At 45.2% G+C, this 26,032-nt stretch overlaps 1 protein-coding gene across 1 annotated transcript; it reads right to left on the minus strand.

The window, feature by feature from the left end:
* Window positions 1–4,770: 4,770 nt before the first annotated feature.
* LOC140719740 (nuclear factor 7, brain-like) lies at window positions 4,771–24,638 on the minus strand. Its single transcript, XM_073034576.1, has 6 exons — window positions 24,206–24,638; window positions 24,032–24,127; window positions 23,381–23,614; window positions 21,994–22,016; window positions 21,779–21,897; window positions 4,771–5,378 (listed from the first exon to the last, which is right to left on the minus strand). Exons 1-6 carry the CDS (start codon window positions 24,614–24,616, stop codon window positions 4,846–4,848), a joined length of 1,416 nt encoding a protein of 471 aa, XP_072890677.1. The 5' UTR covers window positions 24,617–24,638; the 3' UTR covers window positions 4,771–4,845.
* Window positions 24,639–26,032: the final 1,394 nt, after the last annotated feature.

The following is a 26,032-nucleotide window of genomic DNA, read 5'->3' on the forward strand; positions in this document are numbered from 1 at the left end:
TTCAGTGCGGTTCAATTTAACTCAGTGTTACGGTAGGTCTCCGGCATTAATGAATATAGAATTGAGTTCGTTTTTTTATAAACAAGCATAAACATTTATTAAACTCTGCTCAATAAAAATGAAAAATAAACAAACGACTAACTTAACCGGAAGTTAAAAGCTATTTGGCACTTTAACAAACAGACAACTGGAACAGTTCTTAAAGTGGTAAATTCGAATACAGTCTTAAAGTGGTAAATTAGAAATGTCCAAGAGTTTTATTCAGTCAGTTAGGAGAGACTTTCATGAAGTAAAGAATTCCTCAAAGTAACGACGATCTGCCGATCCCAGTCGAAAGACGCCTTGTCCGAAGGATTCACAACAGAGGAAATAAAACGGAACTGACCTTTTTATTCTGGATGGTGAAAACTGCACAAAACCTTCCTGCTCTTGCAGGGGTTATCTCAGATGCCGGCCACTATTCTAGAACGAAGACTCAATAAGTTCGATCCTTAACAAAGCCGCCGCCAACACCAACTTTACTCAATTCTTCAGGCTCCCGTCTACAGTAAAGTCTTCACTCTCTGACTAGACGTTAAAAATAGAATGGACCAAAAACCTGGCAGCGTTTGGCGAAACTGCCGGCAAAAATCTCAGCACTTTAAAATAGGAAGTAATACTCCATTCTAAAACAAAACTGTGTCATGAAACAAATACGCAGCATGACAGAGTAACTGACCAACACCAAACTCCCTGCGTCACAGCAGGGCTTTCCCGTTTTAAACCCGTAGGCACAGGCCATCACATGACCTCACACCGGTGGGAAAATTACATCACATGACCTCACACCGGTGGGAAAATTACATCACATGACCTCACACCGGTGGGAAAATTACATCATATGACCTCACACCGGTGGGAAAATTATGTCACAGAACAATTACATCGTGCTCACAAGATACTCAATTACATCATGGTCATAAGACAGTTACAAGATACCCACGGCATACGTAACACACAGTCTGTCCAAGGATTGTGCTGCGATCAGCCTGCATGTGTTGCCACACTTCCGGCTCCAAAATATCATGTCCCCGTCTCTCTCACCTTCACCGTATCTCTCCGGGTAGTTCCAACCTGAGCATAAATTTCTCTAATGGTGCACTCTCCTTTACTATCACATTCCTTCTTCTGTATCCCCTGTCAGGAGGAAATTAGGCTGCACTCCCATTTCTTTTTGAATCAGATGCTTGAAGAACCAAAACAAAAGTGAAAATACTTGAAATCTGCAGCAGGACAGGCAGCGTTTGAGTCAATTCCAGGAGAGATAATCGATGTGGAACGCAAACCGTTCCTCTCTCCACCGATCCTGACTGACCTGTTGTGTTTCTCATGCATCTCCTGGGTATAAACTGGGTCAAAAACTGAGCAGGCATTTATAGAATAGGCAGTTAGAGCAGAGCACCCTGTGACTATTCCTCTCAAAAACAAGTATACCGCTTTTGTGGGGGATGACCTCCTGGGAGAATGCTACAGCGACCGGGTTACAGACACTGGTCATGGGTCCGTGGTGCAGAAGGGAAAGAGAGAGAAGAAGGGAGCGGTAGTGATAGGGGACTCAGAAGGGAGGGGAAGAGACAGGAGATTCTGTGGATGTGAACGGGACACCCAGATGGTATGTTGCCTTCCAGGTACCAGGGTCAGGAATGTCACAGATTGTGTCCACACCATTTTGGAGAGGGCGGGGGAGCAGCCAGATGTCTTGGTACATGTTGGTACCAATGACTTAGGAAGGAAAAGCAATGAGGTCCTGAAAAGAGAATTTAGAGAGCTAGGTAGAAAGCTGAGAAGCAAAACTTCCCGGGTAGTAATTTCTGGATTGTTGCCTGTGCCACACACCCGTGAGGGTAGAAACAAGATGATTTGGCAGGTAAATGTGTGGCTGAGAAACTGGTGCATGGCGCAGGTCTTCAGGTTCTTGGATCATTGGGATCGCTTCTGGGTGAGGTATGACCTGTTCAAAAGTGACAGGTTACACCTGATCCTGAGGGGGACCAACATTCTCGCAGGCAGGTTTGTTAGAGCTGCTGGGGTAAGTTTAAACTAATTTGGCAGGGGGGTTGGAACCAGAGTGAAGGGATTCAGGATAGGACGGATGGTAAAAAAGTAAAGATAGCATACAGTCAGACTGTCAGGAAGGTCAGGCAGGTGATGGGACTTAGTTGTAGCCAACAGGTGAAGTATCAGATCATTAGGGATGCAGAATCAAAAAGGATAACAAATACGGAACTCAAAGTGTTGTATCTAAATGCACGTAGTGTAAGAAATAAAGTGGATGATGTTGTTGCAATATTACAGATTGCCAGGTATGATGTTGTGGCCATCACTGAATCGTGGTTGAAGGATGGTTGTAGTTGGCAGCTGAATATCCAAGGTTACAATTTATATCAGAGAAATAGGAACATATGCAGATGGTGTGGTGTGGCTCTTCTGGTAAATAATGGCATCAAATCAGTAGAAAGATGTGACATAGGATCGGAAGATGTTGAATCCTTGTGGGTTGAGTTAAGAAACTGCAAGGGTAAAAGGATGTTGATGGCAGTTATATGCAGACCTCCCAACAGTGGCTGGGAGGTGGACCACAGATTACAACAGGAAATAGAAAAGGAGAGTCAAAAGGATAATGTCACGGTAGTCATGGGATATTTTAACATGCAGGTTGATTGGGAAAATCAGGTTGGTAATGGATCTCAAGAGAGTGAGTTTGTTAAATGACTAAGAGTAGCTTTTGAGAGCAGTTTGTCATTGAGCCTGCTAGGGGATCAGCTATACTGGATTGGCTGTTATGTAATGAACTGGAGGTGATCAGGGTGCTTAAGGTACAAGAACGCTTAGGAATCAATGATCACAATATTATTGAGTTCAACATGAAATTTGATAGAGGAAAGTGAAGTCTGATGTAGCCGTATTTCAGTGGAGTCAGGGAAAATACTGTGGTAGGAGAGAGGAGTTGGCCAAAGTAGATTGGAAAGAGCTGCTGACAGGGATGTCAGCAGAGCAGCAATGGTGTGTGTTTCTGGGGAAATGAGGAAGCTGCAGGTCGTGAGTATTCCAAAAATGAAGAAATACTCAAATAGTAAAATAATACAACCATGGTTGACAGGGGAAGTCAAAGCCATTGTGAAAGCAAAAGAAAGGGCACACAAGAAAGCAAAAATTAGTGGGAAGATGGAGGATCGGTAAGTTTTCAAAAAAACCTACAGAGAGCAAGTAAAAAAAATCATTAGAAGGGAAAAGATGAAATATGAAAGCAAGCTAGAAAATAATATCAAAATAGATATTACATGTTTTTTCAAGTATGTTAAAAATAGAAGAGAGATGAGAGTGGATATAGGACCACTAGAAAGTGAAGCAGGAGAAATACTAATGGGGGACAAGGAGATGGCTGATGAACTAAATGACTATTTTGCATCAGGCTTCACTGTAGAAGACACTAGCAGTATGCCTGATGTAGTAGTGTGTGAAGGAAGAGAATTGGGTGCAGTTTCTGCTACAAGGGAGAAGGTGCTCAAAAAAGCTGAAAGACCTAAGGGTGCATAAGTCACCCAGATGATGAGCTGCACCCTTGGGTTCTGAAAGAGGTCACATTACAGATTGTGGTGACATTAAAAATGACCTCTCAGAAATCATTGGTGCCAGAGGACTGGAAAATTGCCAATGTCACTCCTCTCTTTAAGAAAGGAGGAAGGTAGCAGAAAGGAAATTATAGACCTGTTAGCCTGACCTCAGTGGTTGGGAAGATGTTTGAGTCAATTGTTAAGTATGCGATGATGGAGTACTTGGTGACACAGGACAAGATAAGACAAAGTCAGCATAGTTTCCTTCAGGGAAAATCTTGCATGACGAACCTGTTGGAATTCTTTGAGATTACAAGTAGGATAGATAAAGGGGATGCAGTGGATGTTGTATATTTGGACTTTGACAAGGAGCCACACCTGAGGCTGCTTACCAAGTTAAGAGCCCATGGTATTACAGGAAAGTTACTAACATGGGCTTATGGTTAGAACATTGGCTGATTGGTAGGAGGCTGCAAGTGGGAATAAAAGGATCCTTTTCTGCTTGGCTGCCAGTGACTAGTGGTGTTCCGCAGGGTCGGTGTTGGGACCACTTATTTTTATGCTGTGTATCAATGATCTAGATGATGGAATAAGTGGCTTTGTTGCCAAGTTTGCAGATAATATGAAGATTGGTGTAGGGGCAGGTAGTGTTGAGGAAACAGGTAGGATGCTGAAGGAATTAGACAGTTGACAAGAATGGGGAAGAAAATGGCAAATGAAATACAATGTTTGAAAATATCTGGTCATGCACTTTGGTGGTAATAGAAATAAATGTGCAGACTATTTTCTAAATCATCAGCTCTTTATCACTGAAGCCTCTCACCTCGCAGTATCTGACACATTTCCACACTACACCCCGTCCCTCATCTACCTATCACACCCTCACCTGCTCATATCCCTCCATAGATGTTACCGGACACGCTGGGAGACCCAGGCGCTTTGTGTGTTACCACCATCACAGGTCCCGTGTTACCAAGATTAACCCCGACCTCCCTCTCCCAGTCAGCACCACCACTACTTGTCCCAGTTACCCTGTCAGTCCCGGTGGACTTTAGCACCCGGGGGAGCCGGGGAGCTCAGGACCCGCCGCCCGCGGCTGCTGCTGAATCCGCAGTGTTTCTGTTCCGTTGACGGATGCGGTGAATGAGTTAAAAGTAATGGACCGATAATTCTCATATAGTATTTATTTCACTCTCCGCACATTTATATTTACACTGACTTAATCCTAACGCTGGTCCCGGACCCGACCCGTTTACAGACCCGGAGCGAAACCGGAGCAGATTCTCAGCCACTCGTTCATATATCCAGTCCCAAATGAAGGATAAAGTTTCTCCGTGAATTTATTCCCAGTGAAAGTGTGGAGATGGGACTTGGTCTCCGCGTTGTAAAATGAAACTGTCCCGGACTCGTAACTGAGATAAACTCCCACCCTCTCGGGGATGGGACCGGCAGGGAGACGGGACTCAGGGGAGGTGTGAACCCACATCACGTCATCACGCCGCGCGATTCTCCAGAATCCGGTCTCCGGACTCACTGTGACCCGTCCCTTCCTCTCCACAGACTCTGCGGCGACTCCCAGACTCCAGCTCCGATTCCCCGTCACCTCCACCTCCCAGTAATGTCTCCCCGATGTGAATCCCTCCGATCCCAGCACACAAGCCCGGTCTGTGAACCTCTTCCCGGTGTCAGGGAGATCCCTCCGGGTCCCGGTGTATCTCACACTCTTCCGATCCTCAGACACCTCGAGCTCCGGATGCGCCGTTTCCACATCCAGGGTGACAGAGACTGTGGGGAGAAGCAGAGAATTAGAGAGTCCCCGGGGATCGGGGGGAGAAGCAGAGAATTAGAGAGTCCCCGGGGATCGGGGGGAGATTCGGGCAGCGCGGCCCCGGGGACCGGGGGGAGACTCGGGCAGCGCGGCCCCGGGGATTGGGGGGAGACTCGGGCAGCGCGGCCCCGGGACCGGGGGGAGACTCGGGCAGCGCGGCCCCTGGGACCGGGGGTGGGGGAGAGGCCGCTGGGCCTCAAGCACAGTCGGGTGGCCGACAGGACCCTTTCCTGGGGTTTTACCCAAACACAGCGGATGGACAACCGGCATCTTCCCGAGGTTTTTCCTGATCAACACACACAAAATTCTGGAGGATCTCAGTGGGTCAAGCAGCATTTCTTAAGGGAGGTATACAGTCGATATTTCAAGCCGAGACCTTTCCTCAAAAATGGAAAGAAAGACGGGGGAAACGGATGTGAGGAAGGGATGGAGCAACAACTGGATGAGGATGAGATGAGTAAACACTGGAGGCATTTAAAATGGAGGTAAGGCCAAATTCATTCGTGCTGACCAACTCATTTTAATGATCTAGTTCCATTTGCCCGTATTTGCCCAGTACTCCTTTTAACCTTTCCTACCTATGTAGCTGTCCAAACACGCACAAAACGCTGGAGGAAATCAGCAGTCCAGGCAGCATCTATGAAAAAAAGTAAAGTCGACGTTTTGGGCGGAAACCCTTCATCAGAACAGGAGAAAAAAACCTGAAGGGTAGATTTAAAAGGTGGGGTGGGGAGGGAGAGAGAAAGGCGTGGTGATAGGTGCAACCTGGAGGGGAAGGGATGAAGTAACGAGCTGGGTAGTTGATTGGTAAGATGAGTTCAGAGAGGGAAAAGGGGATGGGAAATGGAGAAGGGGGGTGGTTTGGGGGCATTACCAGAAGTTTAAAAATGATGTCCTTGCCCTCAGGTTGGAGGCTCCCCAAACAGGATATAAGGTGTTGTTCCTCCAACCCAAGCGTGGCCTTTTCCCGACAGAGGAGGAGGCCATGGATGGACATATCGAATGGGAATGGGAAGTGGAATTAAAATGGGTGCCACTGGGAGATTCCATTTGTTCCGGCAGAAGGAGCGTAGATGCTCAGTGAAGCAGTCTCCCAAACTATGTTGGGTCTCAGCAATATACAGGAGGCCACACCGGGAACACAGTATATGACCCCGACAGACTCAGGTCAATTGTCACCTCACCTGGAAGGACTGTTTAAGCCTCTGGATGGTAGTGAGGGAGGAGGTGTAGGGCAGGTTGAGCACTTGTCCTGCTTGTAAGGATCAGAGCCAGGTGGAAAATCAGTTGGGAGGGATGAATGGACAATGGAGTCACATAGGGAGCGATCCCTGTGGAAAGCAGAAATTAGGGGTTGGGGCGGGAGGGAAGATGTGCTTGGTGGTGGGATCCCATTGGAGGTGGCAGATGTTTTGGAGAATTTTGTGCTGGACGCAGTCTGGTGGGGTGGTAGATGAGGACAAGAGGAACCCTATCCCTGGTAGGGTGGTGAAGGATGGGGTAAGGGCAGGCGTGTGAAATGGAAGAGATGCGGTTGAGAGCAGCATTGACGGTGGAGGAAGGGAAGCCCCTTTCTTTGAAAAAGGAGGACATCTCCTTTATCCTAGAATAAAAAGCCTCATCCTGAGAGCAGAGACGGAGGAAATGGAGGAATTGAGAGAAGGGGATGGTGGTTTTACAAGTAGCAGGTTGGGATGGGGTATAGTCCAGGTAGCTGTGAGAGCCCATGGGTTTGTAATAGACGTCGGTGGATAAGCTGTCTCTGGAGATAAAGACAGTGAGAGCAAGAAAGGGAAGTGTGGTGTCGGAAATGAACCAGGTGAATTTGAGGGCAGGGTGGAAGTTGGAGGCAAAGTGGATGAAGTCGACGAGTTCAGCATGGGTGCAGGAAGCAGCACCAATGTAGTCATCAGTGTAGTGTAGGAAAAGTGTGGGTGGTCACCAGTGTGGGCTTGGAACATAGACTGTTCCATGTAGCCGACAAACAGGCAGGCATAGCCAGGACCCACGCGAGTGCCCATGACTACACATTTTGTCTAAAGTAAGTGGGGCGGGGAGCCAAAGGAGAAATTATTGAGAGTGAGGACAAGTTCCGCTAAGTGGAGGAGAGTAGTGGTGGAGAGGAACTGGTTAGTTTCGGTGTCCAGAAAAAAAAAGTGAGCTTTGAGGCCTTTCCTGTCCCGATGTCTTTTAAATCGCTGTAACCGTACCCACCTCTATGGTTTTCCTGGAGCCTCCTGAGCTAATGGAAAAAGTCCCATAATATCCAGCCTCTCCTTATAACCCAAACCCTCCAGTCCCAGTAACATCCTTGTCAATCTGTTTTATACCCTCTCAGTTTAATGAGACTCTTCCTGTAGATACGTAACCAGAATTGTACAGAGTGATCCAAATATAAAAGTCTGCTGATGGTGGAACTCCAAAACAACACACACAAAATCTCAGACCAAAACATCAACTCATTTCCAATTCATTTCCATAGATGCTGCCTGACCTACTGAGTTCCTCCAATATTTTGTGTGTGTTGCTTGGATTTCCAGCATCTGCAGATATTTTCTCTTGTTTAGGGTTGTAAAGAAAGCTTTTGGCATATTGGCCTTCATAAATAAAAGTATAAATGGGGAGCGGGAGTAAGGGGTGCTCGAGGTGGACAGACGACTGGAGATCGGAGGATCAGCCGAGACCGTCAGACCTACCTGGACAGTACCTGAGGAGGAAGGTAAAACTGCGCAGGCACGGGTGACGTCAGCGGCGAGCGCGGGGTTTAAAAAGAGGCCCACTTTTAGGAGCGGGCAGCGGAGTGCGTGGGAGCAGAGTGAGCAGAGTGCTGGGCTTTGGCTCAGCGGGCTTCGGCGCAAGGGGACTTCGGTGAGAGGAAATCAGTGAGCCTGAGTACGTGCTTGCTGAGGTAAAAAAAGGTAAGGTTAGTAGGTACTTTGTTCATTTATTCTGACTAATCTGGGATCAGGTAATGGGGGAGACAGTTAGAGCAGTGGTGTGCTCCGTATGCAGTACGTGGGAGGTCAGGGTCAACACAGTTGTCCCTGATGACCACACCTGCAATAGGTGCATCCAGCTGCAGCTCCTCTCAGACCGAGTTAGGGAATTGGAGCAGGAGCTGGATGAACTACGGATCATTTGGGAGGCAGAGGCAGAGATAGATAAAAGTTATCGGGAGGTAGTCACACCGAAAAGACAGGAGGTAGGCAAATGGGTGACAGTCAAGAGAGGCAGGGGGAGCAGACAGAGAGAGCAGAGCACCCCTGTGGCCGTTCCCATCAACAATAAGTATACCGTTTTGGATACTGTTGGTGGGGATGACCTACCAGGAACAAGTTGCAGTGGTCCTGTCTCTGGCACTGAGGTGGGACCCTCGACTAGGAAGGGGAGGAGGGAAGAGAAGAGAGTGGTAGTGATAGGGGATTCTATAGTCAGGGGGGCAGATAGGAGATTTTGTGGGGAAGATCGGGAGTCTCAGATGGTATGTTGCCTCCCTGGTGCCGGGGTCCGGGACATCTCAGATCGGGTGCAGGTTATTCTCGAGAGGGAGGGCAAGAACCCAGATGTTGTGGTCCATGTAGGGACCAACGACATGGGTAGGATGAGTGAGGGGGTCCTGCGTAGTGAGTTCAGGGAGTTAGGTGCGAAGCTGAAGGGCAGGACCTCCAGGATAGCAATCTCAGGATTGCTACCTGTGCCACGTGCGAGTGAGGCAAGGAACAGAAGGATTATACAGATTAATAAGTGGCTGAGAGGATGGTGCAGGAGGGAGGGCTTCAGGTTTTTAGATAATTGGTCTTTGTTCCAGGGAAGGTGGGATCTGTTCCGAAGGGACGGTTTACACCTGAACTGGAGCGATACTAACATTCTTGCAGGAAAGTTCGCTAGTGCATCTCGGGGGGTTTAAACTAAATTTGCAGGGGGCAGGGATCCAGAATGTGAGAGAGGATAGCGAGATGAAGAATAAAGGACAGGTGGGGACAACATGGTTCCGGAATATTAAGTGTGTAGTAGAGAAAGGTGAAGCGGAACAAGTGATAAGGAGGACACATGTACAGAGAGATGGTCTGACGGAACATGGAGTTAAATGCGCAGGAAGAATAAGTAAATTTAGGAAGGACAACAAAATTCAAGGGGCGTATAGCCCGATGGGAGTTTGGGGAGCTGGGTTAAGCACAATAGGCAGCGATTTAAACAGAGAGAGGAGAAATGGGCTAAAAATTCTGTATCTGAATGCACGAAGTGTCAGAAATAAGGCGGATGAGCTTGAAGCTCAGGTGCGAATGGGTAACTATAATGTTGTTGGGATAACGGAGACATGGCTGCAGGGAGATCAGACCTGGGAAATGAATGTACAAGGGTATATGTGCTATCGTAGGGACAGAAATGTGGGCAGAGGGGGTGTGGTGGCCCTGTAGGTGAGGGATGAGATTCAGTCCTTTGCAAGGGGTGACATAGGATCAGGAGAAGTAGAGTCTGTGTGGATAGAACTGAGGAACAGTAAGGGCAAAAAGACCCTAATGGGTGTTGTCTACAGGCCACCAAACAGTAGCATGGATATTGGGTGCAAGTTGAATAGGGAGTTAACATTGGCATGTGGCAAAGGTAATGTTGCAGTAGTTATGGGGGATTTCAACATGCAGGTGAATTGGGAGAATCAGGTTGGTGCTGGACCCAAGGATAGGAGTTTGTAGAGTGCCTACGGGATGCATTCTTGGAACAGCTTGTACGAGAGCCAACCAGGGACAAGGCTATTCTGGATTTAGTCTTGTGTCATGAACAGGATTTGATAAGCGATCTTGAAGTAAAGGAGCCATTAGGAGGTAGTGACCATAATATGATAAGTTTTTATCTGCAATTTGAGAAGGATAAGGGCAGATCGGAGGTGTCAGTGTTGCAGTTGAACAGGGGAGACTATGGAGCCATGAGGGAGGAGCTAGCCAAAGTTAACTGGACGAATATCCTAGCAGAAAAGACAGTGGAACAGGAATGGCAGGTATTCTTGGGAATAATGCACAAGGTGCAAAATCAGTTCATCCCCCGGAGAAGGAAGGATTCAAAGGGGGGAAAGGGGCCACAGTGGTTGACAAAGGAAGTCAGAGATTGCATAGCATTAAAAAAAAGGAATTATGACAGAGCTAAGCTGAGTGGGAGGACAGATGATTGGGAAATTTTTAAGGAACAACAGAACTTAACTAAAAAGGCAATACGGGGAGGAAAAATGAGGTACGAATGCAAGCTAGCCAGGAATATAAAGGAAGATAGCAAAAGCTTTTTTAGGTATGTGAAGAGAAAGAAGATAGTTAAGAACAATGTTGGGCCCTTGAAGAATGAATTGGGTGATATTGATATGGGAAACAGAGAAATGGCAGAAGAATTTAATAAGTACTTTAGATCTGTCTTCACTAGGGAACACACAAGCAATCTCCCAGATGTATGGATGGGCCAAGGACATAGGATAACAGAAGAAATGAAACAGATTGACATTAGGAAGGAAACGGTGATGAGTAGACTGATGGGACTGAAGGCTGACAAATCCCCAGGTCCAGATGGTCTGCATCCTAGGGTACTAAAGGAGGTGGCCCTGGAAATTGCGGATGCATTGGTAATCATTTTCCAATGTTCCTTAGATTCAGGATCAGTTCCTGAGGATTGGAGAATGGCTAATGTTATCCCACTTTTTAAGAAAGGAGGGAGGGAGAAAACAGAGAACTATTGACCTGTCAGCCTGACATCGGTGGTGGGGAAGATGCTAGAGTCCATTATTAAGGATGAAATAGTGGCATATCTAGATAGCAGTGATAGGATTGGGCCGAGCCAGCATGGATTTACCAAGGGTAAATCATGCTTGACTAATCTATTGGAGTTTTTCGAGGATGTAACCAGGAAGTTAGACAAGGGAGATCCAGTGGATGTAGTGTACCTCGATTTTCAGAAGGCATTTGATAAGGTCCCACATAGGAGATTGGTGGGTAGAATCAGAGCTCATGGCATTGGGGGGAAGATATTGACATGGATAGAAAACTGGTTGGCAGATAGAAAGCAAAGGGTAACGGTGAATGGGTGTTTCTCGGAATGGCAGATGGTGATTAGTGGGGTGCCACAGGGCTCAGTATTGGGACCACAGCTGTTTATGATTTACATCAGCGATTTAGATGAAGGCATTGAGAATAACATCAGCAAGTTTGCTGATGATACTAAGCTGGGTGGCAGTGTGACATGTGATGAGGATGTTAGGAGAATTCAGGGTGACTTGGATAGGATGAGTGAGTGGGCAGATACTTGGCAGATGACGTTTAATGTGAATAAGTGTGAGGTTATCCACTTTGGGAGTAAGAACAGGAAAGCAGATTATTATCTGAACGGTGTAGAGTTAGGTAAGGGAGAAATACAAAGAGATCTAGGAGTACTTGTTCATCAGTCACTGAAGGTGAATGAGCAAGTGCAGCAGGCAGTGAAGAAGGCTAATGGAATGTTGGCCTTTATTACAAAGGGAATTGAGTACAAGAGCAAGGAAATCCTTTTGCATTTGTACAGGGCCCTGGTGAGACCACACCTGGAGTATTGTGTACAGTTTTGGTCTCCAGGGTTAAGGAAGGACATCCTGGCTGTAGAGGAAGTGCAGCGTAGATTCACGAGGTTAATTCCTGGGATGTCCGGACTGTCTTACGCAGAGAGGTTAGAGAGACTGGGCTTGTACACGCTGGAATTAAGGAGATTGAGAGGGGATCTGATTGCAACATATAGGGTTATTAAGGGGTTGGACAAGATAGAGGCAGGAAGTATGTTCCAGATGCTGGGAGAGTCCAGTACCAGAGGGCATGGTTTGAGAATAAGGGGTAGGTCATTTAGGACAGAGTTAAGGAAAAACTTCTTCTCCCAGAGAGTTGTGGGGGTCTGGAATGCACTGCCTCGGAAGGCAGTGGAGGCCAATTCTCTAGATGCTTTCAAGAAGGAGCTAGATAGGTATCTTATGGATAGGGGAATCAAGGGCTATGGGGACAAGGCAGGAACCGGGTATTGATAGTAGATGATCAGCCATGATCTCAGAATGGCGGTGCAGGCTCGAAGGGCCGAATGGTCTATTTCTGCACCTATTGTCTATTGTCTATTGAGTACAGCAGTTAGGTTGGAGTTGGTGAGGCATAATTTGGAGTGTTGTGTGCAGTTTTGGTCACCTACCCACAGGAAAGATGTAAATAAGGATGAAAGAGAACAGAGAACATTCACAGGGATGTTGCTCAGACTGAAGGACCTGAGTTATAAGGAAAGATTGAACAGGTTAAGACTTTATTCCTTTAAGGTAGAAGACTGAGGGGAGGTGAGAGAGGTACAGTATACAAAATTATGAGGAGAGTAAATGCAAGCTGGCTTTTTCCACTGAGGTTGGGTGGGACTACAACTGGAGGTCATGTGTGAGGGTGAAAGGTGAAAAGTTTAAGGGGAACATGAGGGGAAATTTCTTCACTCAGAGGGTTGTAAGAGTGTGGGAAGACCTGCCAGTGCAAGTGATACATGTAAACTCGATTTCAATGTTTAAGAGAGGTTTGGACAGATACATGGATCGCAGAGGTGTGGACGGCTATGGTAACAGTGAAGATTGAAGGGAGTAGGCAGCTTAAATGTTTCAGCATGAACTAGATGGGCCAAAGGGCCTGTTTCTGTGCTGTACTTTTCTATCATTCTATGACTCTAGTACAAAGACCAAATAGTAAGGAGGTTAACTGTAAATTGTCCTGTGGTTAGACTAGTGTTGAAGAGCTCGTGTTGCTGGGTGGAGCAGGTCATTGGTCTGGGACAGCCTGTTTCACACCATCTCTAAATAAATAAATAACCTCTTCACTGTCCATGAAACCACCAGTTTTAGATTCCTTCACAAACCTACTAAACATGTCACCTACATTCTCTCCAAATCATTCATATGAATGATGAAAAACAGTGGACCCAGCACCGATCCCTGCAGAACAACCACTGGTCACAGGACTCCACCCAGACAACTCTGTATCCTATTCCAGATCGTACTGTATCCCATGTGATCTATCTCTCTGCTACCTTGTCAAATCCCTCGCTAAACTCCATGGAGAAGATGTCTACTGCACTTTCATCAGCTGTAATTTATTTATTGAGATACAGCACGGAATAGGCCCTTCTAGCCCTTTGACCCCCACCACCCAGCAACCCCTGATTTAATCCAACCCTGACCATGGGACAAGTTACAATGACCCCCACCACCCAGCAACCCCTGATTTCATCCGAGCCTGACCATGGGACAAGTTACAATGACCCCCACCACCCAGCAACCCCTGATTTAATCCGAGCCCGACCATGAGACAAGTTACAATGACCCCGACCACCCAGCAACCCCTGATTTAATCCGAGCCTGACCATGGGACAAGTTACAATGACCCCCACCACCCAGCAACCCCTGATTTAATCCGAGCCTGACCATGGGACAAGTTACAATGACCCCCACCACCCAGCAACCCCTGATTTAATCTGAGCTTGACCATGGGACAAGTTACAATGACCCCCACCACCCAGCAACCCCAGATTTAATCCGAGCCTGACCATGGGACAAGTTACAATGACCCCCACCACCCAGCAACCCCAGATTTAATCCGAGCCTGACCATGGGACAAGTTACAATGACCCCACCACCCAGCAACCCCAGATTTAATCCGAGCCTGACCATGGGACAAGTTACAATGACCCCCGACACCCAGCAATCCCTGATTTAATCCTAGACTAAGAACGGGGTAATTGGATGGTGGGAAGAACCGGAGAACTTGAAGGAAACCCCCACAGTTATGGGAGACCGTACAGCCAGTGACGGGACATGAACCCGGGTCGCTGGTACTGTAAACCGTTGTGCTAACCACTATGCTACCGTACCGTCCATGCAGAAAACCAAGCTGGGTCTCCCTGATTAGTCCTCGCCTTTCCAAATGAATGTAGATCCTGTCTCTCAGAATCCCCTCCATTAATGAACCCTCCACTGACGTTAGGCTCACCGGTCTGTACTTCCCATGCTTTTCCCAACAGCCTAGCTTCTTTTTTTAAATTAAATTTTTATTGAGTTTCAATTGATTACATGGAAAGAAAAGAATAATAACAGCCCTCCCCTTCCCCCATAACATATTCCTGTCGGAAAAAAAAAAGAAAGAAAGAAAGAAAAAGAGGAGAAAGAAAGACTGCCTGGATATCAGAAGGTCTCCACATGCTCCATGGAATTCAAAGTAAGTTTAATATATGTATTTATTTATTTCCCCAAAGGACCAACCTCTTTATCTTCGGAGCACCATCCTATCTTTTGTAAGTAAGGGCGCCAAGTACTCAGAAATGTGTTATATGTATCCTTTAAATTATAAGTAATTTTTTCAAGTGGAATACAATTAAAAATTTCATCATTCCAATGGTCCATAGTTAAGAATGAATCTGATTTCCAAGTAACTGCAATAGCTTTCTTGGCTGCTGCTAATACAATTTTTATAAATTCTTTCTGATATTTGTTCAATTTAACTTTCGGTTTTATCCCTTCAATGTCACCTAGTAAAAATAATATTGGGTTATGTGGAAGTAGTATTCCAATAACTTGTTCCAATAAAACTCTTAAATTTATCCAAAAAGTTTGAATTTTAGAACAAGACCAAGTAGAATGTAAGGAAGTACCAATTTCTTGATTACATCGAAAACATTGATCAGATAAATTTGGGTTTAATCTATTTATTTTTGTGGTGTAATATATAATTGATGTAAAAAATTATATTGTACTAATCTAAGTTGGACATTTATTGTATTTGTCATACTGTCAAGACATAGTCTTGACCAACTTGTTTCATCAATTTTAATATTCAAGTCTGATTCCCATTTTTGTCTTGACTTATGAATTCCTTGTTTAAGTGTCTGTTTTTGAATCAGATTATACATAAAAGAAGTAATTTTTAAAATATTTCCTTTTTGAATTAAAGTTTCAATTTCATTAGGTTTTGGCAATAACATTGTTTGACCCAGTTTATCTCTTAAGTAAGCCCTTAATTGAAAATAACAAAAAAAAAGTGTTATTTGATATTTTATATTTATTCTTTAATTGTTCAAATAACATTAATATACCTCCTTCATAACAGTCTCCTATACATCTAATCCCTTTTTGGTACCAATTATATAAAAGTTGATTATCCATTGTAAAAGGAATAAGTCTATTTTGAATTAGGGGTCTCTTTGCTAATAAAGATTTCTTTATCTCATCATCAACATTTATCTTATTTCATAAATCAATCAAATGTTTTAATACAAGAGATTCTTTCTTTTCCCGTATCCATTTATATTCCCATTTATATATAAAATCTTCTTATATATTTTCTCCTATCTTATCTGACTCTATTCTAATCCATGCCAGTTTTTCTTCATCAAAAAAAGATGCAATAAATCTAAGTTGATTTGCTTTATAATAATTCTTGAAGTTTGGAAGTTGTAACCCTCCTAAATCATGTTTCCATGTCAGTTTTTCCAACGATATTCTTGACATCTTACCTTTCCAAAGAAATTTTCTCACATATTTATTTAACTTTTGAAAAAAACTTCTATGGCAATTGTATTGGTATGTTTGAAATAAACACTGTAGTCTAGGGAATATATTCATTAACTCTACCCACTTATATTATTGGTAACATCATCCATTTATCAAGATCTTCTTGAAATTTTTTCAATAATGACAAATAATTTAATTGATATAAATTCTTTATATCATTATCAACTCTTATACCTAAATACTTTATACCATTTATTGGCCATCTAAATTGAGTTGCTAATCGACATTGATTATAATGTCCTTTAGTAAGGGGTAAAATTTCACTTTTATCCCAATTTATTTTGTACCCTGATACTTTCCCATATTCTTCCAAGCCTATCTTCAAAAAATGTTCAACATTAGTCTCCCTCCAGTCATCTGGCCCCTCACCAGTAGCTATTGATGACACAGATATCTGCAAAATAGGCTCCACACTTTCCTCCTGAGATTCTCACAATGTCCTGGGACACACTTGATCAGGACCTGGGGATTTATCTCCGTTTCTGCATTTTAGGACCTGCAGCACATTAGCTTCTGTAATGTGGTAGAAAATGAGGTCGATCATCTTCTGTAACACGGGGGAATTGAGGGCCCTGTGGAACTGGCACAGAAGAGGAGTTGAGGCCTGGCTCAGAGAAGTGATGATAGGGAAGATTTTGAAGGATACGGGCCAAATGCCAAGGGGTGATCTGACAGAAATATATGTTATGAGGGCGTAGACTGAGCAGATGGTTGAAATCTTCTCCCCACAGGAGGGGATCAAATACAAGAGGTCACATGTCTGAGGTGAGAGGAAGGAGTTTAAAGGTGAGTTTATTTGAACAATGAGTGGTTGATGTTGGAACTTGCTGCCAGAGAAGGTGATGGAATCAGATACAATCACTGTGTTTAAGAGACACTGAGGCAGACACTTCATAGACAAGGCACAGAAGGAGACTGACCTAATGCCAGCCAATGGGATGAGTGTAGATGGGTAAATAGGTCAGCACATAGGTGATGGGTCGAAGGGCACATTTCTGTGCTGTTAGACGATGACTCAGTGACTTTAAATGAACTGAATAACTAAGACCCCACAGCCTCCGGTGTAGAGAATTCCAGATACTCCATCCTCTGAGGGTCCACCCCATCCTGAGACAGTGACCCCTGACCCTCGACCCCTCAGACAGGGGAAACATCCTCCCTGCATCCTGTCTGTTGGGCCTGGGAAGAGTTTTGTGTTTCCCTGAGATCTCCTCTCATTCTTCTAAACAGAGAACATAGAACATGCAAAATCAGTTCATCCCCCAGAGAAGGAAGGATTCAAAGGGGGGAAAGGGGCCACAGTGGTTGACAAAGGAAGTCAGAGATTGCATAGCATTAAAAAGAAGGAAGTACGACAGAGCTAAGGTGAGTGGGAGGACAGATGATTGGGAAGTTTTTAAGGAACAACAGAACTTAACTAAAAAGACAATATGGGGAGAAAAAATGAGGTACGAATGCAAGCTAGCCAGGAATATAAAGGAAGATAGCAAAAGCTTTTTTAGGTATGTGAAGAGAAAGAAGATAGTTAAGAACAATGTTGGGCCCTTGAAGAATGAATTGGGTGAAATTGTTATGGGAAACAGAGAAATGGCAGAAGAATTTAATGAGTACTTTAGATCTGTTTTCACTAAGGAAGACACAAGCAAACTCCCAGATGTATGGATGGGCCAAGGACATAGGATAACAGAGGAAATGAAACAGATTGACATTAGGAAGGAAACGGTGATGAGTAGACTGATGGGACTGAAGGCTGACAAATCCCCAGGTCCAGATGGTCTGCATCCTAGGGTACTAAAGGAGGTGGCCCTGGAAATTGCGGATGCATTGGTAATCATTTTCCAATGTTCCTTAGATTCAGGATCAGTTCCTGAGGATTGGAGAATGGCTAATGTTATCCCACTTTTTAAGAAAGGAGGGAGGGAGAAAACAGAGAACTATCGACCTGTCAGCCTGACATCGGTGGTGGGGAAGATGCTAGAGTCCATTATTAAGGATGAAATAGTGGCATATCTAGATAGCAGTGATAGGATTGGGCCGAGCCAGCATGGATTTACCAAGGGTAAATCATGCTTGACTAATCTATTGGAGTTTTTCGAGGATGTAACCAGGAAGATAGACGGGGGAGATCCAGTGGATGTAGTGTACCTCGATTTTCAGAAAGCATTTGATAAGGTCCCACATAGAAGATTGGTGGGTAAAATCAAAGCTCAGAGCATCGGGGGGAAAGGCATTGACATGGATAGAAAACTGGTTGGCAGATAGAAAGCAAAGGGTAGTGGTGAATGGGTGTTTCTCGGAATGGCAGGTGGTGACTAGTGGGGTGCCATAGGGCTCTGTATTGGGACTACAGCTGTTTACAATTTACGTCAACAATTTAGATGAAGGCATTGAGAATAACATCAGCAAATTTGCTGATGATACTAAGCTGGGTGGCAGTGTGACATGTGATGAGGATGTTAGGAGAATTCAGGGTGACTTGAATAGGCTGGGTGAGTGGGCAGTTACTTGGCAGATGGCGTTTAATGTGAATAAGTGTGAGGTTATCCACTTTGGGAGTAAGAACAGGAAGGCAGATTACTATCTGAACAGTGTAGAGTTAGGTAAGGGAGAAATACAAAGAGATCTAGGAGTCCTTGTTCATCAGTCACTGAAGGTGAATGAGCAAGTGCAGCAGCGAGTGAAGAAGGCTAATGGAATGTTGGCCTTTATTACAAAGGGAATTGAGTACAAGAGCAAGGAAATCCTTTTGCATTTGTACAGGGCCCTGGTGAGACCACACCTGGAGTATTGTGTACAGTTTTGGTCTCCAGGGTTAAGGAAGGACATCCTGGCTGTAGAGGAAGTGCAGCGTAGATTCACGAGGTTAATTCCTGGGATGTCTGGACTGTCTTACGCAGAGAGGTTAGAGAGACTGGGTTTGTACACGCTGGAATTAAGGAGATTGAGAGGGGATCTGATTGCAACATATAAGGTTATTAAGGGATTGGACAAGATAGAGGTAGGAAATGTGTTCCAGATGCTGGGAGAGTCCAGTACCAGAGGGCATGGTTTGAGAATAAGGGGTAGATCATTTAGGACAGAGTTAAGGAAAAACTTCTTCTCCCAGAGAGTTGTGGGGGTCTGGAATGCACTGCCTAGGAAGGCAGTGGAGGCCAATTCTCTGGATGCTTTCAAGAAGGAGCTAGATAGGTATCTTATGGATAGGGGAATCAAGGGATATGGGGACAAGGCAGGAACCGGGTATTGATAGTAGTTGATCAGCTATGATCTCAAAATGGTGGTGCAGGCTCAAAGGGCCGAATGGTCTACTTCTGCACCTATTGTCTATTGTCTAACATGGAACAGTACAGGAACAGGCCCTTCATTCAATGTGACAGTGACTGATCGATACCGGCATCAATTCCTCTCCTAGACCAGTTCCCTAAACTGTAGTCCCTCGACCTTTAAAAATTGTATCTGACTCCACCTTAAATACATCCAATAATCATGCCTCACACAATCTGCTGGAGGAACTCAGTGTGTCGAGCAGCATCTGTGGGAGGAAAGGGACTGTCGATGTTTCATGTCAAAACCCGACATCAGGACTGAGAGTGGAGTTGGGAGATGGCCAGTATACAGTTCCTCCAGCATTTTGTGTTTGTTGATTTGGATTTCGAGCATCTGCAGACTTTTTCCTGTTTATGACAATGGGAACCTTTAGGGGAGAGATGAATGGCAGATGGAACCAGAACCAGATGGGGGAGGGGGTGGAAAGCCGGTATTGAACTGTGTGTGTAGATGGAAACAGAAGGTGAAGGGGGATGAATATGGGTGATAAGGGTCTCCTTTCCCACAAACCCTCTCCACACAGCCCCTCATTAGGACAGAGGATGAATTTGCAGAGACTCTGGCAGATATATTTGCTTCACATTTCCCCGCAGGTGAGCTGCTGGAAGACTGGAGGGTGGCTCAGTTTGAGCCTTTAGTTACAATGGGCTGGAAGGTCACACCAGGGAAGTCCAGTCCATAAGCCGAACGTCGGTGGTGGGAAAGTTTCTGAGAGACAGGATCGAACAGCATTTGGAAAGACAAGGTCTGATCAGGGACAGTCAGCACGGTGTTGTGCATGGAAAATCACGTCTCACAAATTCCAGTTTGTCAAAGAGGTGACAGAGAGGATTGACCAGGACAGGTTGGTAGACATTGTCCACATGAACTTCACCAAGGCTATTGATGTTGATCACAGACCACACTTGGAGTATTGTGTGCATTTCTGGATCCCGACTCTGGGAAGGATGTCACTACAGGAGGATGTTACCAGGACTGGAGGGCCTGGGGTAAAAGGAGAGACTGCATAAGCTGGGGGTATTTCCCTGGAGCATTGGATGTTGAGGGGGGACCCCTTTTCGAGGTATATAAAATCATGAGGGGAGATGTAAAGTGTATACACAGGGTCTTTTCCCCCAGAATAGCGGAGTCCAAAACCAGAGGGCAGAGATTGAAGAGAAAGTTTTTCAAGGAATCTGCAGGGCAACTTTCTCACTGTGAGGGATGTGGGTACATGTGTAATTTGCTGCCAGAGGAAGTCTTAGAAAGAGGTATAATTAAAGTATTTTGAAATAAATTTAGACAGGTACATGGATAGGAGATGGTTAAAGGAATATGGGACAATCACACGGAAATGTGTCTGTGTCCCACTCTGATGGTGTGTTTGGATATGTGTCATTGTGGATGTGTGTGCGTGTGTCAGTTGTGGTAAATATCAGTGAGTGTGTGTTCACATTGAAGGTGAGGGTCACATTGAGTATTGTGTTACAGTGTGTCTTCACATGTCCGGTGTGTGTTGGCAATGTGTGACACGTGAGTGAATTGTTCAAGTAAAAAACATTTACTGTGTCTGAAGAGAGAGAATAGTTTCCATGTCACTGAGGGAACGAACAATGTGCGATGCTGAGGCTCTGACTACAGTCTGCCAATCCTTCCTGTGAATGTGTGTGAGGGAGATTTGCCAGACCAGTTATGCTGTGTGGGCTTCTCCCGTCGTTCACCGAGATCAATGCTGATTGGTGTGTCCGGGTTCAGTCTGACGATGCTTCAATGTGGGGGTTTGATCACAACAGTGAGACTCGCGAGTCCAGCAGGGGGCAGAGCTGAGTCAATCAGACTGCGGTCACGGTCAGGTCAGACAGGGTGAGTGGCTCGAAGGACTGGTGTATTATTCTGACAATCCCTGTCACCACAGTGATACCAGATTTTATCCACTTTAATGACATTAATGGAATATTAATTCCAGAGCTACCATGGCAGGATTCAAGCGCATGCATTGACATATTTTCCCAGCATGAATAGGATCAGGATGCAGTGGTTCATCTGACAGTCCCGTGAATTGGTTATATTTTGCCCCAGTGTTGGTGTGTTCAGGGGTCTGACATCTCCAGATGATCATGTGACAGTGATACCTCCCTGCAGGTGGGGTTGGTGCCAGAATAAACTTCACTTCCCTATTATTACAGCCAAATTTTGTGTCCAATTATTAATTAATTGTACGTACCCAACGCTGGGAGAACTCAGCAGGTCAGGCAGCATCCGTGAGAAAAGAGTAGCCAACGTTTCGGGCCGAGACCCTTCATCTTATAAACGTTGGCTACTCTTTTCTCACGGATGCTGCCTGACCTGCTGAGTTCTTCCAGCGTTGTGTCCGTATTCTTTGATCCACAGCATCTGCAGTTGTATTTTTGTGTATTAATTAATTGTGTCTGAAACAAGAACAAATGAATCTGTATGTTTTACCTCGCTTAATGCCACGAAATGCTTCTCCCAATGCCGTGTCGAACAAATAGGGGTGATAGAATTTTTCAACCAGCAGGGCACCATCTGTCACTGAAAATGTCTGGTCTTCATTACTAAACCTGTAAATATTATACAGCTGGTTATAAACTGAGCATCAGCGATATTTGAACTATTTTACAAATCCATACAGAGTTTCAGTAAAGACCATGTCCTACCTTCTCTTCCGACGAGCTTCCTCCTGAAATAAATCAAACACAGATCTCAGCTGACTGAGACTGACAATCAGCATCACAATAACAGGAATCTGAGACAGATTTTCAAAAGCTGCCGGGAGCTAAGGAGGACGATGGCGCGTACCGGCGACTGTTCGATATATCGAGGACACGGCCTAGAAGACTAGCACACCTTCAGAGTTCCAGGATTTTGTGGCTCCGGAGGTGGGTGGACTCGAGGTCGGTGCCTCTGTGGGGAATCGGTGTGTCGTGGGAGATGGAAGATTGAAAACAACAAGCTGGCTGCTGGGTGAGTGACCCGAGACCCAATTTGTTTTGGAACAGAGCTTGAGAAAAACAACACAACAGACTTTCAACATCGTAAATCAGTGAGTTGTTTGTTATGTGTCCCCTCTTGCTGTGAAACCGGTCACCTCTTCTTCCCTTTTTAGGGAGAGAGAGCCTGTGTTATGTTGAATACCGGGTGAACGAGTAGTCTTTGCTACTGCAAGTCTGTGTCTTTATTGATGCTTTGCTTGGGTGCTCGGTGGGGGGTGCTGATGTTTTTTTGCTGGTGGGGGAGAGGGGTCATTGCCTTGCCGCTGAATATGTGTGGGAGGGGGATCTGAGGGGGCTTTGGGGTTTTAACATTGAACTGTCATTCATTTTTTGGGGCACTCCTTCATTTTCATGGATGTTCGTGTAGAAAAAGAATTTCAGGATGTATATTGTATACATTTCTCTGACGTTAAATGTACCTTTGGAACTTTGAAAACTCCCACTAAACTCACTCCTACTGACACAGATGGAGAAAGAGGGACACCGAACCTTGGGAGAAAGCACAAGGAGTGTTTATGAAATGTATCCCATAACTGAGAGGATGGAACTTACAGGAGAGACTGAACAGATGGTGTATTTTTATCTGGATACGATGTCAGGGAGGATCAGATGGAGAAATTTAACATTCTGAATGGATTTGATGGGGTGGGAATGGAGAAAATATTTCCATTTTTATGAGATCAGAAGTCAAAGATAAGACATCATTTGTTGTTAATAAATCCCACAAGAAATGTGGTGAAGAGAATATCAGAAACACACTCACAGCCTGTGACTGTAACTGGATGTTACTCTGAGTCTCAGGGGATATTAAACGTGGGAATCACAGAAACGACCACCAGCTCAGTGCTCTGATCAGAGTAACTCATTCCCGAGAAGGTTGCAGACTGTCTTGTGATGTACAGATGTTGTGGGAGGCCGGTTTGGGACAATGACAATTCTGAACAGTCAAGACATTTGCATGGTGGAAATCAGTTTGCAACAACAGTATTTGAGATAAATTACATCATGTTGTGACTGTGCACTTTTACAGAACCAAACTGAAATCTCTCACCATGAGGAATGTGATATTTTCTTGTTGATCCATTCGTTCCTGTAACTTTAAGATTTCCGCCTGGATGGAATTTAAATTCTCTTGAATCTCTTGAAGATTTTTTTCCATTTGATTCAGAATCCTCTCCTCTTCTTCCCTGAGATCTCGGAGTGCACGCTGCTCTTTCTCAGCGAGAACCCGGCGCAGTTCAGCAAAATGGGATGTGATCTGGGACTGAAGACTGTGTGACTGTTCCTGTCAAATGAAAGGAGAGGCTAGTTACTATTTGAGGCTATTTTTTGTATTTCCTTCTGACATGGAAGGTAGCCATTCAGCCCATTAAAGTCTCTGCTGTTTCTCAGAACAATCCCCTCCATCACATTCCCCCACGTCTCCCTGAAACATATACTCCGTCTCTGACCCACTAACTCCGACCTGATTCACAGACCACCCAACGTCACAAGGTTAATTACAGTCGCCAATTTACCGTTCAACCATGCAATGTCGGCTAAAGGAAGGTACTGGTTACGGGGAGAACATGCAAACTCCACGCAGACAGCTCCAGGTGTCAGGATCGATCCCAGGTTACTGGGGCTGCGATACTCTGCTATTCTGCATTATAGGGAACAAAACTACACAGCGAATTTGTAAATTCTGCTCTGGAAGCCTCACCCGAACTCCAGAAATCTTCTCTTTCTGTTGTTGCTCCATTTCCTCGAAGTCCGATTTCTTTTTAGTGAGAGAGTCTAAGGAAGATTTAACCCGACCCTGGGAATAAGAGAGTAAAGACATTAGACCAAAATATGCAACTAAGTAAACAGTTGATCAAAACCTGGTTAGTTTTACCTTGTAGATTTCAATGGCTTCGTTAACCAGCATGAAGTTGTGAGACTTGTGTTCCCGCGCAGTCGCACAGATCAGGCAGATCAGTGTCTCGTCCGTCTCACAAAACAGCTTCAGTTCTTCCCCATGTTTCCCGCAGTGAAGTTTCTTTTCCTTTTCTTTCGGATTCAGGTTTAGTTTTCGAGCTTTCTCAGACAGATTTGCTAAGGCCCGACTGGCCCTGAGGGTGCGGTCTGCAATCTCCTCTCTACATTCCGGGCAGGGGTTTCTCTCCTCCCTTTCCCAACACTGTGTGATGCAAGAGCGGCAGAAGTAGTGACCACACTCCAGTGACACCGGATTGGTGAAGAAATCCAGGCAGATGGGACAAATTGCCTCCTCGGTTAAACTCTCGACCTGTCCTTTCGAAGCCATGTTAACTCACGGTACTTCCTGGTTCAGGATCCTTAAACCCTGCAGTACCGCGGCTGTCCACTAGGGGCGCTGCAGTCTGGGGAATGAATGTTCCTTTTCAGTGAAGCAGGAATCGTGTTCATTTCCACAGCAGGGATCAGAAACACATTAAACAAGTCTAACATAGATAAAGCCGCAGAGAAGAGCTTGGTTCAGTCTACGGCAGAACTGAAAGGGCAAGTCCTGAAAAGAGAGAATGAAGGGACTGTAAATGCAGGAATCTGGAAGGAAAAGAGAGCTGCTGGAAAAACTCAGCGGGTCAGACAGCATTTGTGGAGAAAAATAGACAGAAGATATTCCGGGTTGAGACAGTGCAGATGAAGGTTCTCGAACTGAATTGTCGATTGTTCATTTCTCTGTACAGATGCTGCCTAACCCTCGGTGTTCCTCAATTGGCTCGAGATTTTTTATATCGAGCACTAAAGGGATATATCAGGCTGAGGTGTAAAAACGGTGATTAATGTAAATTTATAACAACTGTTAAATCAGTTAATTGTATGAAACACGGGATGTGGAGAGAATCTGCTGTGAGGAGACTGATGCTGTGGCGATGACAAAGATGTGTCTGCAGGAATCACCACAGGACTGGACATTGTACGTCACAGTGTGGAAAACATTCAACTCCTGATTTCCATTTCCCTGCTTGACCCGGCCCGGCTCCAAAGATCTGGTCTCACTTGTTCGAACAGGGCCCACGTGTGGAAAGGAACATTCATTCCCGAGCATATGGAGAGGAATAAACAGCGCTCAAGGGTCTCGGTCTGAAACGAGGACTGTTATCCTCTCCACAGCTGCTGCCTGACCCCCTGAGTTCCTCCAGTATTTTGAGTGTGTTGCTCTGCAATCTCCACGTCGCTGAGTCTGACAGTCTTCATCAGGCAGCGTCCACAACAGCAGCTCGAGGGACAGAGGGACTGGGGGTTGGGTTGTGGGTGTGGGGACCAGTCTCCCACTTAAATATGGTTCAGATGGAACAGCACAGACAGAACCTGCCAGACAGCGGTGGTGAGTTTCGGGAACAAGTCAGTTTATTCAGACCCTGTTACAGTGAACATCGGGGAACACTTCGAGTGCGATCTCAAAGATACTCCACTGAGTCAATGATCTTACGGGTTCCAGTTATACAATGGTGAGATGCGGATTTCACAAAAAATCATCAGAAACCTGCATTTCTCTGTAATATTTGACCTCTGATTATTTCTATGTGGTCTCTCTTGATCTGACTGACAACCATTTCCCAATGCTCTCTGTAATTCATTGTCTTCATTTCTGACCCTGTTTTCCTGCCGTGACTCTCCTTATCTGATGATAAACTCTCCTGCCGTGGTCTGCGATCCGACCTCCACCTGTTTACCTTTGATCCAGTGAGCTTCACCT

This window comes from Hemitrygon akajei, chromosome 2, assembly GCF_048418815.1.
Source record: "Hemitrygon akajei chromosome 2, sHemAka1.3, whole genome shotgun sequence".
In the NCBI taxonomy this organism is placed as follows: Eukaryota; Metazoa; Chordata; class Chondrichthyes; order Myliobatiformes; family Dasyatidae; genus Hemitrygon; species Hemitrygon akajei.

What these genes read in the sequence shown, in the direction of transcription:
- LOC140719740 (XM_073034576.1), bottom strand. Translation starts at nt 24,616, where the DNA reads ATGGCTTCGAAAGGACAGGTCGAGAGTTTAACCGAGGAGGCAATTTGT. An exon ending in AGAAGATTTCTGGAGTTCGG is followed by an intron (nt 23,615 to 24,031) that starts GTGAGGCTTCCA and finishes TTCATTTGACAG; the next exon opens with GAACAGTCACACAGTCTTCA. An exon ending in GAAGCTCGTCGGAAGAGAAG is followed by an intron (nt 21,898 to 21,993) that starts GTAGGACATGGT and finishes TAATATTTACAG; the next exon opens with GTTTAGTAATGAAGACCAGA.